We start from the raw sequence: 17655 nt of genomic DNA, 5'->3' as shown, positions 1-17655 counted from the left end.
GTCCACCAGGACTATGGTGCTGGAGCATAAAGGAAAGAGGGCTTCGCTCAAGGGTCAGAGGCAAGTTGTTCTGTGATCGTGGGAATTCCATCTCTCTGTGTGCCCTGGATCCTTGCTGAGAGCTACTGGGCTCTTCCTAATGGCTGTTTCAGCCCTCCTTCAAGAGAACCAACCTCCAAGAGGCATAGCTCTCCTCATGTGAGAAGGCACCCTCTTATCCATTACCCTCAAAAGAGCTTGCAGCAGTAAAACAAAAACAAAAAACAAAACAAAAACCCTGTCCCTTTTGTGGGCAGTACTGAGGCTTAGAGGAGTTTTTTCACGTGAAATGGATGCCTCACTTGTGGTTCACTGAGAAAGTATGGCGTCCAGCTAGAGACTGCAAGGCGCTAAACCAGTTGTGGGACCATCTCGGGCTAGCCCTGGGAACTGTATGGCCATAGAAAAGCAGCCTGTGTGTCCAGGTCATTTAGGCACCAAAGGAGCTGCATGCTCAACCTATGCAGCCATTAGACATCAGGCCAAGGAGTGCGCTAGACCAGCCCAGGACCCTGGCTTTGGTGATACAGCCCCAGGGTGGCTCACTGAGGAAGCAGGGATGGCCCAAGGTAGATGGAGGTCTGTACCCATGGTGACATGACTCTGATACAGAAGGACGCAAGAGGAAAAGAGCAGCCACACAGTGGGAGCAGCCCCTTGTTGAGGCCCTGGGGTCTGCCACCACCATTGGTCAGCAAGTTCCCTGAAGGACAGTCTTACCCCCACACCCCCATCCCAGGATCAGACTTGAGCTGTGGGGTCAGACAGGTTCCATGTGCCCTCGGGCTGTGTAAACATGGGAAACCCCTGTGCACGTGGATCTGTGTCCTGATCTGCCTACGGAGACAACAGTATTTACATGTGGCTTTTGAATGGCCCAGACACCAGGGCAGAGTACTTTATAGGCTTGCCTATAATTGTGACCACTTCACTCTTGGTGCCGCATTCCAGACCCCTCTGCACATGGAATCTGGCACCCCCTGCCCATTGCTGAATCATTTAATAATCCTTTTCTGAGTGGCTCCGAGCCAGGCAGATGTGCTTGGGACCCAACCCTGGTCTCACAGAGACCACAGTCTAGTGGACAGTGCAGAGGGCAATCAGACAAGAGAGGAGCCGCAGAGATGAACTGTCCTACCCAGGGTTGAGCTGCTTCCCAGGGGAGATGGTCCAAGGCTAAGACCTTGCTTCTCTCACTGACTTTTCTGCTGGGTGACCCCTTTAGCCAAGCCAGTGAAGTCACCGGGGCTTAGAAGCCCACAGTCCCACGCTTTCTGAAGCTCAGCCCTCAGGATGACATTATTTGTTTGGTTGCCCCCTGAGTCACCATATGGCTCCAGGAAGAACCATGCCTAGGTATATATCCCTTTTGGGCTGAAGCTGGGGTAAAGAGAATGATCTTGGGGTTCAGGCCCAGACATGAGAGGCAGCAGGGCAGAGTTCCAGGACAGCTTGACCCAAGAGCCGGGTACAGCCCATTGGGCAGTGTGCCAGACTATTCCCACAAGCTGGCGGATTTTAGGCAAAGGACTCTTCTCTCTAGAATGTTGGTTCTCAATTGTGTGTTGTGCCTGGCCTCTCTGAGGGCTTGTCAAAGGCACAATCTTCTCCCAAGAGGCTCTGACCGGTGTGTGTGTGTGTGTGTGTGTGTGTGTGTGTGTGTGTGTGTGTGTGTGTAGGGGTGGGGAGGGTCTTCCTGTGGGGCCATCACTCAGCATCTGCCCTGTCCCTTGAGGATCTGACCCTGATGGGGAGCTGCCCCAAGCCCTGGTTGCATCTGTATAGGTCTTAGTCAGGGTAGGTTCATGTGCCTTTCAGCCTCTAGAACTGGCTGTAGCAGCTATGAAGGAGCCAGCTACCAGCCCTCTCCCTCTAGCTTCTGACTGGCCTCTGACCCTCTGCCCTCAGCTAACCGCTGACCCTCTGGGATAAAAGTCATTCTCCTTGGCATGGCCGTTACATATAGTCTCCTCTATCCCATCTCCTCTGGGGTTGGGGGCATCTCAAGTCCAGCTCTGTCATTGGCAGGTTGGAATCTGTCACTAGGTTGGCTGTCATGAGCAAGGACTGTCATGCTCTATCCTGTCACTCAGTAGGGAGTGGTACAGTGCATGTGGAGTGGGGAGGGGAAGGCAAGGGGAGAGGCTCAGTGCAATGAGATGAGGGGGTTGGCAAGGGTAGGACCGGGTCCCCAGGGGAAGCAGGAGAGAAGTCGGCCTACATATAGCATTAGCACTGCCCAGGGCTGAGGCCAGCAGGATTCTGTACCCATGATGCTCAAAGGGTCCAGCAGGCCTCAGAGGCAGCCTTGGTGCTCTCTGGATTGTCTTCCAAGCACAGCCTGGTGGTGGTGAGGCCCACGAAGCCCTTGGTGATGGTGCCCTGGCTGTGCAGGTCCCATCCTGTAGGCCTTAGGGAGACAGACCACCATTAGGGGGTCTCCAGAGGTGGCGGACCAAGCGCTTGCGACTCTATGGATTCTGAGTGTGCTAGAGAAGAGCTATATGCACCTAATGGTGTTGGGATGTTTGCACGGCTGTTGGGAAAGCAGAGTCCACCTTGGGAATCCACAGGTCTACAGAAAGAACTGGAAGGTAGGACAGAACAACCTAGGAGAGAAACAACAGCCAGCAGGACAGACTTCTTGTCTGTACAGAAGGACAACGGAGGTCTTTCCTTAGGCCAGGAGGCAGGAACAGGGGCCTCAGGGTGCTAGCCTGACCCTGCCTCCCTGCTCTCTTTCCCTAGCCATGAGGTTCAGTGTTCCAGGAAGACAAAGGATGCCCACAGGAAGTGTCTCTCTAGAGTTCACTGAGGGGGAAGGGGAGGAGGGAGGGGGAGGAGGAGGGGAAAGGGAAGGGGAGGGGATGGGAGAGTCATGTGTGGTCTGTGTATGGGAAGAACCCAGCCAGGTCACACAGTTGGTGGATATCTGGGTTTGTGCCCTTTGTCTATGTAGTGATGTCCTCTGTTATGTGTGACACAGTGGTCTGCAGAGTGCAGATCCTTCTGTGCAGAGTCCCTGTCAACAGCAGCTAGTACCTGCTGAGCATGCCCAGTGCACCAGAAGACAGAGCCACAGTGTCCGGCTGAAGGGACTGTGTGCACCCCTTCTGTGCCACTAAGGACCTATGGTTAACCAAGAGGCTGCTCATCAGAGGGAAAGCCCCTATTCAGATTTCAATGGCTGCCCCGGGGTGGGGGTGGGGGTGGGGGATGGCCCTTGGGCTAGAGGAGGCGGTATGTGGGGTCTGATGTAAGCCTCTATTCAAGGCAGCATACCCTCTCTTTCCCAGCCTGTGAGACCCTGGAGGTGGAGACTGGCTTCTTGAAAAAGGGTCAATATGAGTTCCTGGCTGATTTTGGGCAACCCCATGCTTCCTCGGGTTCCTCAGCAGTAAGAGCTGACCAAGCCGAGGCGAGGCAAGGTTGGGGGTCTCTCTCTTTACCATGGACTTGCCTCCGGTTTGAATCCCCACTGGCATTCTACAGACCTGGCAAAGTGGGGACACTGAGGAGACAGAAAGACCTGTGACTTAGCACCTGCTCTGGCTACACACAGGGTCGGAAATTGCACATGGGGCTCCTTCGAGCTTCTTTAGGGGGAACACAGCTCCTACCCCTGTCCTGAGCAAAAGGAAAAGTGAAGCTTCCGGATGGGAGGTGACTCTGGCTGGTACCTGGGACAGTATGGAGGCCAGATCTGACTGCAGAAGCTGGAACTGGAAAAAGGAGCCCTGCTGTGTGCCCAGAATTCTGTCTAACTATGGGGAGACCATGCTGTACAGTCAGTCATGCCTCTTTAGCAACAAACTCCATCTTTGAGGTTCAACCTGAAGCCCTACCCTGACCACCTGCTGCTACTTTGCCCACATCAGTCTTGGGAAGCCTGCTTGAGAGAGTCTTGAGAGTTGCCTACTCACCCTGGCCCGCATGCTCAGTTCAGAGGGACTTGGCTAGAGAGATATGCAGAAGGCATGCCAGAGGTGGGGAACAGATCACACCCTCCCCAGGTAGATAGGCTGAGAGGAAAGAGCCTCATGAACTTGTCTGTTTCTATACAGAGGCACACTATAATGGGGTGAAGGAAGGTCATGATGTTTTCTGGCACTTCCCATCGGTGGCATGTGGATACACAGAGCCACCTGAGTACTGGCAAGGCTGGGACTCAGCAGAAACATCAGGTATACAGGATGGGCAGTGTCGAGGACTCTGAGGTCATAGTTTAAAAGGATTTGGGGGTACATGGAGGGGACAAGGAGCTCAGGAGAGAGAGGAAGGGAGGAGGTTGGACCTCTGGGGAGAGGGGAGAGGAAGTGTGGCGGGGCAGGGAGAAGGAGGCAGGGCCCACAGTACACCCTGAGAAGGCTGAGACCAAGAAGCATCTGAGTGTCAAAGGTGCCTGGTCCCACTATGATGGATGGAACACAGGGCATGGAAGACGAGGGCCCGAGGTAGGGTTGCCATCTTTTTGTGAGGCTCCCTCCTTAGTTATGCTGCTAGCCAAGCTCAGTTTCCAGGCCCAGAAGCACAGCTTGTGCATCTTTGTGTGGCTCCTATCTTTCAAGTGTCATCTTCTTTATCTGGGGTCAGCCAGAGGCCTCTTTCCTATTAGATAAACTTTGCTGGGACCCTGCACCTCACCCCACTCTTCATGCCGACAGCCAAATCACCGTTAACTCCTATCAGCTGTATGTATATATGTAAGACGGGATCAAGGGAGGGAGACGACTAGCCACACGTGGGGTCAGTCCGGCGGCTGGGTGTAGCTTGGTCACCTGACCCTTTTTACCTGTGCCCAGCCTCTGGCCTTCTGTGGGGAGTTATATCCTGTTAGCACAGAAGGGGCACACAGCTGGTGCAGAGCTGGACTGTGGTCCAGTGGGGATGCGGATGTGGACATGAGGAAGGGTCGAGTGAGGACAGGAGGTAGCCTTGCCAGGTGGAATTGCCCTAGGTGGTGCTAGGTAGTGATGGGGGATGGGACCCACTGAGGCAGGACAGGAAGAGGGTACATCCAGAGAGACAGGGGCCATCCAGGTGAGTCGGGGATGTAGGACTGGGAAAAACAAGAAGCAGACATGGGGCTCCTGACTGGAAAGAACCAGAGAGAACTGAGCAACTTGTGGGGAGAAATGTTCAGAGCTAGCCTCTCATGAGACTCGAGGTAGTGTGTGGCGGTGCCACCTTTAGTTTTCCCTGTCCCACAGTTCTCTGGGCCCCTCCCCTTCTTGGACCCCTCACAACGCAGCAGACTTTGGGGGTGCTGTCATGCCTACCATGCTCTTCAACTTTCACCTCCTTGGAGGCTGGTTGAATAAATGTGGGGGGGGGGGACACCAACTCACGGGGACCCCAGCCTCTGCAGGAGAAGAAGGCTGCAGCAGGAAGTGCGTCCCAGCAGGACACACCCACAAATGAAGCTACCCCCACCTTCACCTCAACACCAGAGGCCATGGTGAGGGAAGTGGGAGAGCAGAGACAGAAGCTGGGAGACAGGCTGTGGAGGACAGGGCAGAGCCAGTGGCAGTGCTGGCTCCATCTTGCTTGCTCACCCAACAGACTCCTGACTGCCTCTCACTATTGGCCTTGTCCCCTGGCCACCTATGCCCACAGCTGGTACTGTTGAGTGCCACCCACACATCAGGTACCATGCTAGATGCTTTTTTTGCACAGGCTTGTAGCATCACAGCTCTAGTGGGTACGTGACATGCAATTCCCAGTTCGAAGAAGTCTCTGGGAGAGCTAAGAAAAGAGCTAAGTGTGGCTCCCAGGGGCCTGGAAGGCTGGTCCCAGGGCCAAAGTTTTTAACCTCCCCTCCAAGCCCAGGCACCTCTGAACCAGATCTATGCACTGGCTGCTGATCAAGAGAATCATGGACCAAAATTCTGGCCATCCATGGGAACATTTATGAAGAGGGCCTTTCAGGTAGAGATGGACAGGCAAGGCTTTGGGGAGGGGGGCGACTCCTCTTCTTGTAAACCTAGAACCCGGCCCCCCTTTAGACTACGCAGTGCCCAGTTTTCTCTGACATCTGTAATGTCAAGTATCCATTCCTGAACAGACTTCAAGGGGAAGCAGAGAAACGTGGGCCTGAAGGGGTAGGGTGAGAGGTGAAGAGCCAGCTAGGAGAGTCCAGGCAGGAAGTTTCTCAGCTCCCCGCTCTCTCTCTCTCTCTCTCTCTCTCTCTCTCTCTCTCTCTCTCTCTCTCTCTCTCTCTCTCTCTCTCTGTGTGTCCTTATCCATATCAGCCCCGGCTCTCAGTGAAGCCCGGGCAGAGCACAAGGGTGGGGGTCACTTTCCTAGAGGATGGGCACACTGTTCTCCCGTGGGGCTCCCGTAGAGCCCCAATGGCTGGTTGTAGGTTCCGCTACTCAGTGCCTTTGGGAGAACAGACTAAGGCTGAGCAGTTGCTGAGCTGCAGGGAGACTCTGATTGGTGACTGGCTTCGGACTTGGTATCTGCAGGAGCTTGCCCTAGCTGTGTTCACCTCCTACCTCAGGACTCAGGGCTTGTCCTCGTGATGTGGGGCAGATGCCTATGGGACTGTGGGGACCCAAGGAAGCAGCACTGTAGAGGAGGGGAAATTTGGGCAGAGGGGCTGAAGACACTAGGCTGTCAGGGAAGGTGGGGACCACTGCAAGGACTGATGGGGAGGCGCTCACTGTCCACTATGTCTCATAGGTATAGGACTGGGTTTGGAGTGTCTACTATAGGCAGGAAGACTTGGGAGTCTTGGGCTGGATCAATGAGAAAGGACCACTGTGGACTGTGCCTTAAGAGAGGGCCCTCAGCCTTGGCTGGACCACCTGTTAGAACTCAGAACCCACATGGCAAGAAGGGCTTTGCTGACAGGATTGTGTTGAGGGCCCTGCACTGGGTGGCCTCCTTAGCCTGTCAGGTATGAATAGTCTCTAGCTACCCAACCCCCCAACTCTCTTCTCCTCACCCCCAGAAGGGTAAGGATGGCCTCACTGTGGACTTTCTGTCAACCAATGGGGTAGCACTCTGCTGTCCCACCAGGGATGGAGTCACCCCTGCCATTGTGGCCTCTCTCTACTACATGGCTCTCACAAGGGTCAGCTGGCTTTTCCGGTCCTGCCTGGTGCTGACAGGAGCCGGGGTTCTGAGCCTGAAAAGCTACCAGCACCTTTCCCTGAGTGACACTGCAGGCTTAAGTCAAGATTGGGTCACTTCCAGTCTCTAAACTGGGATCCTTGTAGTCAAAACTAACACAGCTTGGGCAAAGAGTAGCAAGCCCCAAGAGGGACCTGGGGGCCTTAGAGACTGACATGTGCTTGGGCTTCAGGCCCTCTGTGTGTTGTGTCCTCTGGACCTGTCTGTGTGTCCCGAGTCTGTCTCACACCTATGACAACTGACTTGTGGGTATCTAAGGGATGTGACCTCTGTGGTTAGGGCACAGAACCTTGCCTGGAGAGTTTCTGGTTCTAACAGTTACGACTGGGAGAAATGGTCTCAATCCTGCACCTCCGTTGTGAAGGCCATGATGAGAAGACACTGCCAGAGGGATGGATGGCCCTGGGCTCCCACAGGGAAGGGAGGCTCTCTCAGCCTGAGAATCATCCTGTTCCAGATATGTACAGAGCACAGAAATCCAGAGTGGGACGCAAGGTAGGAAGTGGAGGGCCACTGCATCCTGATGGGTGCACCCTCTGCCTCCAGCTTCCCCCACTCCCCAAATAAACTCCATCCACAATGGCTCCTGGGTTGGAAGAAACCTGCGGGGTCATCTTGGCAGCTGTATGACAACCGGCCTATCTGCTCTCATGTCCCATCTTCACCTTGGTCCTCTGGTGGAGAAGCTGGTCAGCACAGGGGGCAGAGGTACAACCTAAGGAGCCAGGTGGACCAGGACCTGGCCTGTCATGGAATTGCCTCTCCCGCTGCCAGCTGCTTCCCCTTAGCCTGTCTTCCCTACCTCCCATTTTAGGTTCTCAGAGGCCCAGGCCACCTCCAGCCCCAGACAGTATGCTAGCACTCTCTTTCTGAGGTCAGCACCGTCAGCTAGACTTGGTTCTACCTCCCTTCCCTGTCTGCCTGTCTTTGCATACATGGCCTGGCTCTGAATATAATGCCCAAACATGCCCTGACAAGCATGAAACAAAAGAGGCCTGGTCACCTTGGCTCTCCTTCAGACCCTGCATCAGCTAACATTACCAGGGAGCTGTCCTGCCTCACTGGGGGGTTGGCTACCCACTAGGGTCTGAAGTCTTAGAGCATCCTAACTCTTTTCATGGGGGAAGTGCTGTTTCAGAGAGAAGTGCATTTCTGCTGGGGTCTCCATGTTGGTATTACAAAAGGAGGTAATCTCTCTAAGACCTTCATGCGCTCACCTCCAGGACCCACATGGCCATGATCACTAATGGGGATCAGCGGGTGTAGGGTAATGAGTGGCCAGCCACGGAGCCTCAGCTTCTTCCTCTGAGGACTAAGGACCCCTCAGCTCAACCCTACAGCTGCCAAGGCTTGCGTGAGCCTGACAGTGCTACCGAGTAGGTTGTGACAACCCTGGAGACTGTAGCTGTGTTCAGGAGGCCCAGGCATGTGGCACAGCCTATAGGCCAGCAGCCTAGAACAGGAGGCCTCACCAATGGGCAAGGGAAGGAGGGGGTGCTGACGCGGAACCCTGTGTCTTGTTTATGCTCTGCCGTCAAGGGTGTTCACGCTTTCCTTCCCTTTCTCCTCCGGCTGATCTAACAGCAGCCTTGCCAGCAGGACACCCTGCTGCACAGAACCCCTCCCCCCAACCAGGGTCCCGGTGGCCACTGAGTGTTAGCGTGGCATGCTGACCCGGGGAGCCTAACATACATGTTGGCGTCTACACGAACAGAGGAGGCTTATGCGCTCAGGCCACTAGACACGGGTACTGGGTTCTCTTCTACAACATCCAAAGAGATAAATGTGTTTGATGGAGGGTAGTAATGAGGTCCCATCTGCACTGGAGCCCCGCCCCCCCACATTCACACACAACACACAGAGACCCCCACACCGCACCACACACCTCCTCATGCGTACCCTCACCCACACGCTAGCACATACACAGGCTCACACAGCAGTACACCACCCCGCCAACATCCATACGCTCTCATAGTCACACGGGGCCATGTGCCAGTTCCCCCCCCAGCCAGCATTCACTCACACTCACCCACACACCCACACACCCACACACCCAAAAGGGCCAAGGAGAACAGGGGAAGTGGAAGGAGTGTTACCCATGAGGAGCCGCCGTTTCACCCGCTTGTCCACATCAGCTACTGACGTGGCATTGAACTGAGAGCGTTCAATTGCAGCCTCATCCTTCTCTAGAACACAAGTAAGGGACAAACACGGAGCCCGTGGTTAATGAGAGCCCACTTCCCGCGGCCCAAGACAGTCAGCCTCTTGGCGTGGCACACACAAAGCCAACACAGCATGCCGGGCCAGCACGGTGCCCTCGCCAAGGGCTCATCCCAGGAACTTTCCAGGCGGGTGTGCTCAGGGTGGAGCAAAGAGGCAGCGGAGGGTGGGAGGGATGGCATGCAGACAAGGAAGGTGGCCACGACACAACCTGGACACAGTGGGGGCGGGGGGGACACGTGCAGACAAGCAGGGTAGGCGGCTGAGGTCAGAGCAGGAAGCCTGTGCCGAGGATGCAGAAACAGACAGCATGCTATAGGCTCACAGAGAGAGGCGGTTATAGGTCCCTGTGGCTTGAGCGTACAGGTGCGGGACAAAGCATAGGACGAGGGGATAGGTTTGCGAGGTCTGGTGATGGATATACCCGGGACAGCAGCAGATGCCCTGTTACAAGGATGCTGCCACTCATGCAAAATTAAAAACAAAACTTACAGAGAAACAACACGTACATACACACAGAACGCTGGATCCCATTGGACAGACAGACCGTCCAGGGGATCTGGGTAGCACTGGTTGCCTGCTTGTCTAGAGGACCAGAGCTAAGCATTCAAGTGTTTGACAAGGGGCTGCAGAGATGGGTCAGTCATTTTAGGAGCGTGCAGGAGGGACACGGCTTGGGCGGGCCAGGGAACCTCCAGCCACTGGGCACAAAGCTGTGCCAAGATGCTTTGGTGAGAGCAAAGCTGAACGGGGAGCTTTCTCATCCTGGCCAGGAGTTGAAGCCACAGTGGCTGGAGCTGGGTAGGGGATGGTTTCTAACCAGAGGGGGCAGACAGGAAGTGTGGGGCTTGGTGGGAGGGGCGGGGGGGGGGAAGAGATCCAAGCAAGGAACTGTCACATGCAGCAGACATTAAAAATAATACTAATAAAAATAAGATAAGAGAGGATGAGGAAGACACAGACAAGGGTTAGACCCAGGCTGGAGTTATCCGCCCAGCAACTGTCTGTGCTGGTCCAGTGGCTGCAGGACAGGCTCGACTGGACGTGGGAAACTCGGACAGAAAGACAGAGCAGGAGACCAGAGTGGCTCAGGGGAACTCTGGGCAGGACAGCAAAGGGAGAGAGGCTGGAGGGCAGATGGTTCTAGATGGGATAAGGCTGCAATAGACACTGGTCTGAGACCTGGTTTGGCTTTGGAAAAAAAACTTTTTTTTTTTTTTTTGGTCAGTTGGTTTGGTTTTGGCTTTTGGCTCTGAAAAAATGATTAACGAATGTCAGTTATCAGACAAGACAGGCAATCAGGGACCATCACAAGAGAAGCAGCGGGAATGAGGGTAAAAAAGAAAAAAAAAAAAAAGAAATAAAATAAATGGCCGTCTGAGAGAAGAGACCACACAGAGGAGGAGGGAGAGCCACCACAGGCATTCAGGACAGCCCCTACTATGGAGGGGATGGCCTGGGATCCCTGCCCAGCCTAGCACCCAGCTTTCCAAGACACCAAGGAGCAGAGGCAGGGGACGGGGTAAGACAGCAGCTTTGGGACACGTGTGCACACATGGGTTCACCAAACACCTTTCTGTCACTCAAAAAAAAAACCCCTCAAGAAACGCCCCTCAAGTTGATAAGAAGAAGCAGTGTGTGTGGGGGGGTGCTTTTCAAAGAAGTAGCAAACATTACATGACCCCATTGACCGTTGGGTCCCAGTGAGCAGACACTTGGCTCCAAAGTCTGAAATTCTTTTTACTTAGTTTAAAAAAAAAAAATCTCGCTGTTGTTTTTGAATAGGAGAAAAAAAAAGCGTATTAGTAATTATCGCATAAAATAACCACAAATGTTCAAGCTGCCGTTGGGAACATGAGCTTGGAAGAAGGGAGGTGGCCGAGTCTCACTCAGGACTCCATAGAGCAAGCTGGGGTGATGATGGGGCAGGAGCATTGCTGAGAAGGGACTTCAGGTGGGTGAGGAAGTCCTAGGGAGAGCCGGCCAGTTCAGAATGAGAAGCAGTCCCAAGCACGCACGCCCCACGCAGGGTGCACACCTCCACCCTCACAGTGAGCCCACGTGCTAGGAAACTCAGTTTCCACATGGCCGTGTGCAGCACTCACACAGATTCAGTAAGGCTGCCAACGGTTTTCCACCTTAGAAAATACCGGGGCTTTAGGGACAGTTGCCCCTAAGCTGAAGCGCGGTGCTGCAAGACACTTCCCTGCTTTGAGGATGAGGCTGGGAGCAACCCCGCTAGGGAGACCCAACCTAGATGTCCATAGGGAACTTGGTCCCAGGGGACTAAGGGATCCTGGATAAATAAATCTTCAGAGAGGATGCCCTTGGGATGCCTGCCATCCCCATTGGCCTTGTGGGTCTTCTTGTCTCCCCTCTGTTTCCTCTGGGGCGGGGGAGGGGGGTACCACACAGGGTACCTGCAGGGGCAGTATGGCACAGAGTGGTACTAGGTTACAGCACCTACTTACCAATGCACGTCCGACCGTCCGCATGTAGGGCGTACTTCTGATGGCAGCCGCACATGGGGCCTGTGTCTGTGTCCTCGCAGCTGTGCTGGCAGCCTCCGTTTCCATAGTTACAGGTTACTAATAAGTCCCCAAGTGTACACACGTGTGTATAAACAGAGCAACAACAGAAATCGTTAGTGTATAGGCACTGGTTATTTTTTGAGGGGGAGGGGAGGGGTTGAGGAAGTAAGAGCTTGAGGCGGCCAGGGAACAGCCCTTTGAGGACTGAGGGCAGCTGACGGATGTGCATCTCCGTCCTTGAATCTCTCCAGGGTGTCAGACAGAAATGCTTGTCTCTAGAGTGAAAAGGGAGGACCCAATAGTGGACTGTGGGCCTCACATAGCTAATGCATGAAATGAGGTGGGGGTGGGGGTGGGTGGGGGTGGGGTGCTAGATACCCACGCAAGACACTTTAACCCCATCAATCCCATTGAGGCAAAATGCCCGTTGACATTGGGACATACAGGGTCAATTGTGGGGGAGATCGAGGCTGTGGTTCAAAGTGACATCTATTTCCTTATCTCTTCTTGCACAGCTCTATCTTCTGCCTGTGTCAGATGTCTCTATGGATACCCCTCTCCCTCCCCCTCCCCCCTCTCTCCGGGTCCTAATCATGAGACATCTCAAGCTAGCTATGTTCCCTCACAGCTCTGACTCTGGAGCTCAACAATGCCTTGATAGACAAAACGTAAGCAAATTAACGTCATCTGGGGTGTATGCTGAGAACAACCTATATTACGTGGCTGGTGATGACTGTGGCTTGGGGATCTAGGGCTTGTCAACCCAGACACTCCCCGGCAGCAGTAGCAGCAGCAGCAACCTGCATGGAAAGGGGACTGAGCAAGAAGGAGCCAGTCTGAAAATGATACGGTCAGGTTTTTTTTTTTTTTTTTTTTAACAGAAGATGGTCCATTGCCACTGTCTAGGGGGAGGGAGGTCACCAGAAGAGGACAAGCATCTAAGTCACATCTCTCTCAAGGGCGTTTGGAGACTCTACTTTATCACGCAATGAGCTGGTGGGTAAGATGAAATGTCACTGGAGTGCCCAGACAGTATGTACTCATGGAGACCTTGACTGGTTGTCTGTAATCTGCCTACATAATTGCTTATGAAAGTCTATCTGAGGCCAGGCCTGGTTAGAGGAGCACCGAATTCCAGATCTGAGAGTTTGAATGGCTCATGCCTATTAAGCAGATCCACTCAGATGGCTGGCAAGGGAGAGAAGTCGCTGGCGGTGTGTGTGTGTGTGTGTGTGTGGTGACTTCTGGGAATGGCTTCCAAACACTGCAGAATGGACCTTTGCAGTCACATTCGCATAGGTTTCTCCGTAGAAAGGAAATAAAATGGCCTTCTGGGTTCACTTGTCCTGAGAGCCCCTGGACTCATGTAGTTTCCATAGCAGGCGAGGACAGGTGGGTGTCTGTCTAGCATTTACTGTCTCCATCACCTGGAGCCTCTCAGTGGCGTGCTCCTCTTGACCCAACCCAGAAAAGTTAGACAGCCCACAGGCTCTCCTCCATGAAGTCAGGGATGATGGTGATAGGCAGCAAGCCGGGGTTTCCCTGGCCCAGGAGCAGGGCCTGAATATGTCCTAGGGGACGGGCCAATGCCAGACTGGGCATTATGTGGCTTGTTTGTTTGTAGTTACTGAGAATTCTCTTCAGAGTGGGCACAGGGGGCATCTTGGGAGAAGACAGTGAGAGTACCACAGACAGTCCCCAGCTCTGCATGCTGGGCTCTCGTAAGACCAAGATGGATAAAAGAATCGTCCTCATCTCTGCAAAAGGCTCTAGCCCCTGGAGGGATAAGGGACTTTGCTGTGGAGACTCACAGCCTCTCTCAACCAGCTGAGAGGTTGGTAAGCCCCGCCTGGGCTCCCGACCAACCCTAGAGGCCAAGGTTCTTGAAATACAAGTGAGCTTGGGGTTCACTCAGCTCTCCCCCATCCTTTGTGCTGATGCTCGTCTACTACCTCGTTTGAGGCAGGGTCTCTCTTCTTGTTTACCACCGTGTACACCAGGCTAGCTGACCCTCGGGCTTCCAGGCTTGCTCCTGTCTCCACCTCCCATCTCACGGCAGAAAAACTGGGATGGCAGACACACACTACTGTGCCCAGATTTACGTGGGATCAAACCCATTGTTTTTGCTGTTGTTGTTTTTGGTTTTTTTGAGACAGGGTTTCTCTGTGTAGCCCTGGCTATACTGGAACTTGCTCTGTAGACCAGGCTGGCCTCAAACTCATAGAGATCCACCTGCCTCTGCCTCCTGAGTGTTGGAATTAAAGGTGGGTGCTACTACCACCCAGCCTTCCCCCTCCCCCTTTCTTTGGTCTTCCAATCCATTTTTAACAATGCCTCACAAACACTCAGAAGAAACCAAAGCCAGAAGACCTCCTGGGTGCCTGCCACCTCCCAGGGAGGCCATAGGGCTTTCCCCAACTCTTTGGCCTAGGACATGGAATTATGTTTTCTAATCCTTGTCAAGGATGGTGGAGCTGTGCATCTATGGAGCAGTAAATGTTCCTAGCCTGGGCTTAGCCCTTTCCTGACCCCGAGTTGACTAGGATAGGAGTCTTAGCTTTCCACCAACTCTGCCTTGTCCCCAGTTCTTCCAGCCAAGCCAGATACCCAGAGGAGTTTTGTGGGTAAGCCTTCTTGTGTGGCACTTGTCTCAGATGGCTTACAGTGGTGAACTGATCCGGTGGGGCTGCTGGCAGCCCTCTTTCTACTGTTGCCATGGAGCAAGTCTTCAGAGACTATGCTTGTCTACAGCCTGGTCCTGCTCCTGTCCTTGCTCAGCACAAGAACGGGGAGAGCTGGAGGCAGCCCCACCTGCTCTGAGAGTGGCCAGGTAGCGGGTGTTTTCTCTGAGGTTGGAAGAATCCATCTGTGGAACCAGGCTAGGGCCCAGGCTAGCTCTGTCCTTGGTGACAGCCAACATGCATGTCTTTGCTGTTCCATGGGAAGAGCTGAGGAGTGACGAGACTGGCCCGCATCCTGACCACGGGCAGACGCCATAGAAATGGCATCCTTGAACACAGCGACAACCTTCTTCATCAGGACAGATGTTTGCAGTTCTGCCCCGGCTGCATGTGGTCCGAGGCGGAGACAGAATACATAGGATGTGGAAGGGTAACTGACTGGGTGGGGGCGGGGCCTCCTATCTGTGGCTGTGGGGAAGCCATCGTCCATGCTGGCACAAGACTCTCTGGTGGCGTGGCTGCGTTGAGGGTTCCCATGCGTCATAAATAAGCCCAATAAACTCACTGGCTGCCCACATTGGACTTGGGTGAACTCATACTCCTGTCTATCAGTGTCTAGGGAAAGCAGGCGCTTGTTCACGACTCCCCAGGAAAAGCTTGCAAAACACCAGAGGCAAAGGAAGTGCCTTTACTTTGGCAAATGGGTAGATAGCATAGGAGGCTGATGCATGAACCCCGGGAGACAGGGTTAGCAGCAGGTGCCAAGAGAGTCACAGTGTCTGGGGAAGGTGGTCCAGCTGTCTTCTGCTGGGAATGGAGGAACGAAGGGAAGCTGTGTCCTTTAGAGTGATGTGGTCAGCCCAGACGCTGAAGTTCAGGCAGCTGGGAGTACATCCTTCAAGGTCAGAAGCAGCCTCGTCTGGCCTGTGTTTCTATGTCACAGTGTGGGACTGATAAGGTGTGTGTGTGTGGGGTGTCAGATGGGTTCCCTCAGTTCTTAGCAGGCCCAGAACAAATACAACCCAGCCTGGGTAACCCCAGCATCAGTGAGCAGAGCTTGCATGACATTGGCTTCTCAGGAAGCTGTTGGCGGGGTGCCTTGCGTCTGATGCTCTGGAACTCTTTGAACATCTTAACCTCTGTTTTCTTTCCCAGTTCCATTCCTCTTCATGGGCTGGATTCCCAGGTTAAGAAGAGGTTGGGGTAGCGATGGGTGTGGCGGTGCACACTTTTAATCCTAGCACTTCAGAGGCAGAGGCAGAGGCAAAGGCGGAGGGCAGAGGCAGGTGGATCTCTGCGATTTCCAGGCCAGCCTGGTCTATATAGCAAGACATAGTAAAACCCTGTCCCATAAAACCCCCAATAAAAAGAGGCTGCACCATGTTGAGTCCTGTGGCAGATCTCCTCCAGGCAGGCAAGCAGGCCTTGAAATGGTGCCTCTGTCCTGCTGCCTTCTTCAGCTATGGGGCTGACGGTTGTACGCTGCCCTGCAGAGGTCTGTTTTGTTTTGTTTTATTTTATTTTACTTTGTTTTGTTTTATTTTTGAGACAGGCTCTCATGTAGCACAGGCTGGCTACATAGCTAAGGTTGACTTTGAACTTCTCCTGTCTTTATCTCCTGAGTGTTGGATCTATAGGTGTGCGTCACCATGCCTAGTTTATGTGGTGCTGGGATGGAACCCAGGGCAAACCCTCTATTACCCGAACTGCTTCCTAACCCTGGGTTCTGACCTTTGAACCTGGAAAAAAATGTCAGCACCAGGTCTACCCCCTTCCGTCCATCCTCTCCCAAGCACCCTCCTTTGCTTCTTTATACTCTTCTGTCACCTAAGATAAAGTAGGGCTTTAAGACCTCTGAGCTGTACCCCTTCATCCCCAAAGAGAGTTAAGAGTTCAGGGCTCTACAGATGATAGTCTAAACCAGTGCCTGGGTCTATGTTGATAGTGCCATACCAAGTATAAAAACATCCCCAAGCTGGGAGGTCTTGACCCATCCATCCACCTTCCCCAAGCCCCTCAGCAGACTCCGTTCTTCCCCCACCCCAGGATACTGAGATCCCTCCCTGACCAGCACCCTGGACAGACCCATCGTAAAACAACGGTAGGAGACGTGTGGGGGCATCTGACCCATTTGCCTCCATCTACCTACGTGTGCAGTCCTTCTGGTTTTGGGCAAGGTCAAAGCCGGGCCTGCAGTCACAGGCTACCCCACCTTTGGGTGTCTCCCGGCAGATGTGGGCACAGCCATGGTCTTTGTTCATGCAGTTCATACCCTCTGGGAAGAGAGACAGACAAGACAGAGGTTGGAGACCAGTGGAAGCAGAAGGATGTGGAGAGGTGACTGGTGGTGCCCCACGGTGGGTGTGTTTAGTCAGCTACTTCAGACACCACTCACACGTACACAGGCATGTGTGTGCACACACACACACACTCAGTCACAGTGCATTCTGCCACAGTGCCTGGGTCCTGTAAGGTACGGTTTGAATGGCATCTCTGAGCCCATAGGCATAACTCCTGCCTAACATCAGATTGCAGGGTTAAGCGTATAGCACTGCCTTCAATCGGGGCCATTTGGCCTTTGTCCGCAGCCACTAATGGCTGCAGGACCCCTTCATATCCACTCATTAAACTCTGTTTCCTCCCTGTCTGCCTGGAGTGGCTTGAGCTTCCTTCCGATGACCCCAGCTGATGTTTATCTTCTTGGTGACTTGTGAGGAGTTTCCAGAATTTATGAGGTCGGGGGGTGGGGGTGGGGTCAAGTGAGAGGTTGTAGGTCACAAGTCCATCTAGAGGCCACAGGCAAACCAAAGGGCAGAGAGCTGCTGTGTGCTGCGCGCCGGCTCTGGGACCTGATGTCACCTCCACCTGAGCGAGCACAGTGAGTGAAGCCATCTGGGAGAGGGGAGGAAACCCCTGAGGTGGGGACCACATGAGGTGGCCTCTCATGGGAAAGGACCACACTAGATCCTGTCCTAGGGGAGGAGAGTGTAATTGTGACCCTATGTGCTGGACATGAGCCCTCGGTAACACAGGGACACGTTTGAAAG

General features: G+C 53.8%; 1 protein-coding gene across 3 annotated transcripts in view; it reads right to left on the bottom strand.

Moving 5' to 3' along the window:
* SCUBE1 (signal peptide, CUB domain and EGF like domain containing 1) overlaps positions 1-17655 on the bottom strand; it is a 121256-nt gene that overhangs the window by 38624 nt on the left and 64977 nt on the right. Inside the window, exons 5-7 of one of the 3 annotated variants that reach the window (XM_084748258.1) lie at positions 16758-16883; positions 11868-11984; positions 9273-9362 (exon numbers count right to left, since the gene is read on the bottom strand). The exons of 1 other annotated variant lie outside the window; for it this stretch is intronic. In XM_084748258.1, coding sequence (XP_084604384.1) covers positions 9273-9362; positions 11868-11984; positions 16758-16883 — 333 coding nt within the window. The remainder of the gene's footprint in view (positions 1-9272; positions 9363-11867; positions 11985-16757; positions 16884-17655) is intronic. One more of the 3 variants, XM_084748259.1, reaches the window with a different exon arrangement.

Source organism: Acomys minous (assembly GCF_964271855.1).
Source record: "Acomys minous genome assembly, chromosome: 12".
Lineage (NCBI taxonomy): Eukaryota > Metazoa > Chordata > Mammalia > Rodentia > Muridae > Acomys > Acomys minous.
Note: the sequence above shows the minus strand (reverse complement) of the source record. Positions and strands in the feature narration are given on the sequence as shown.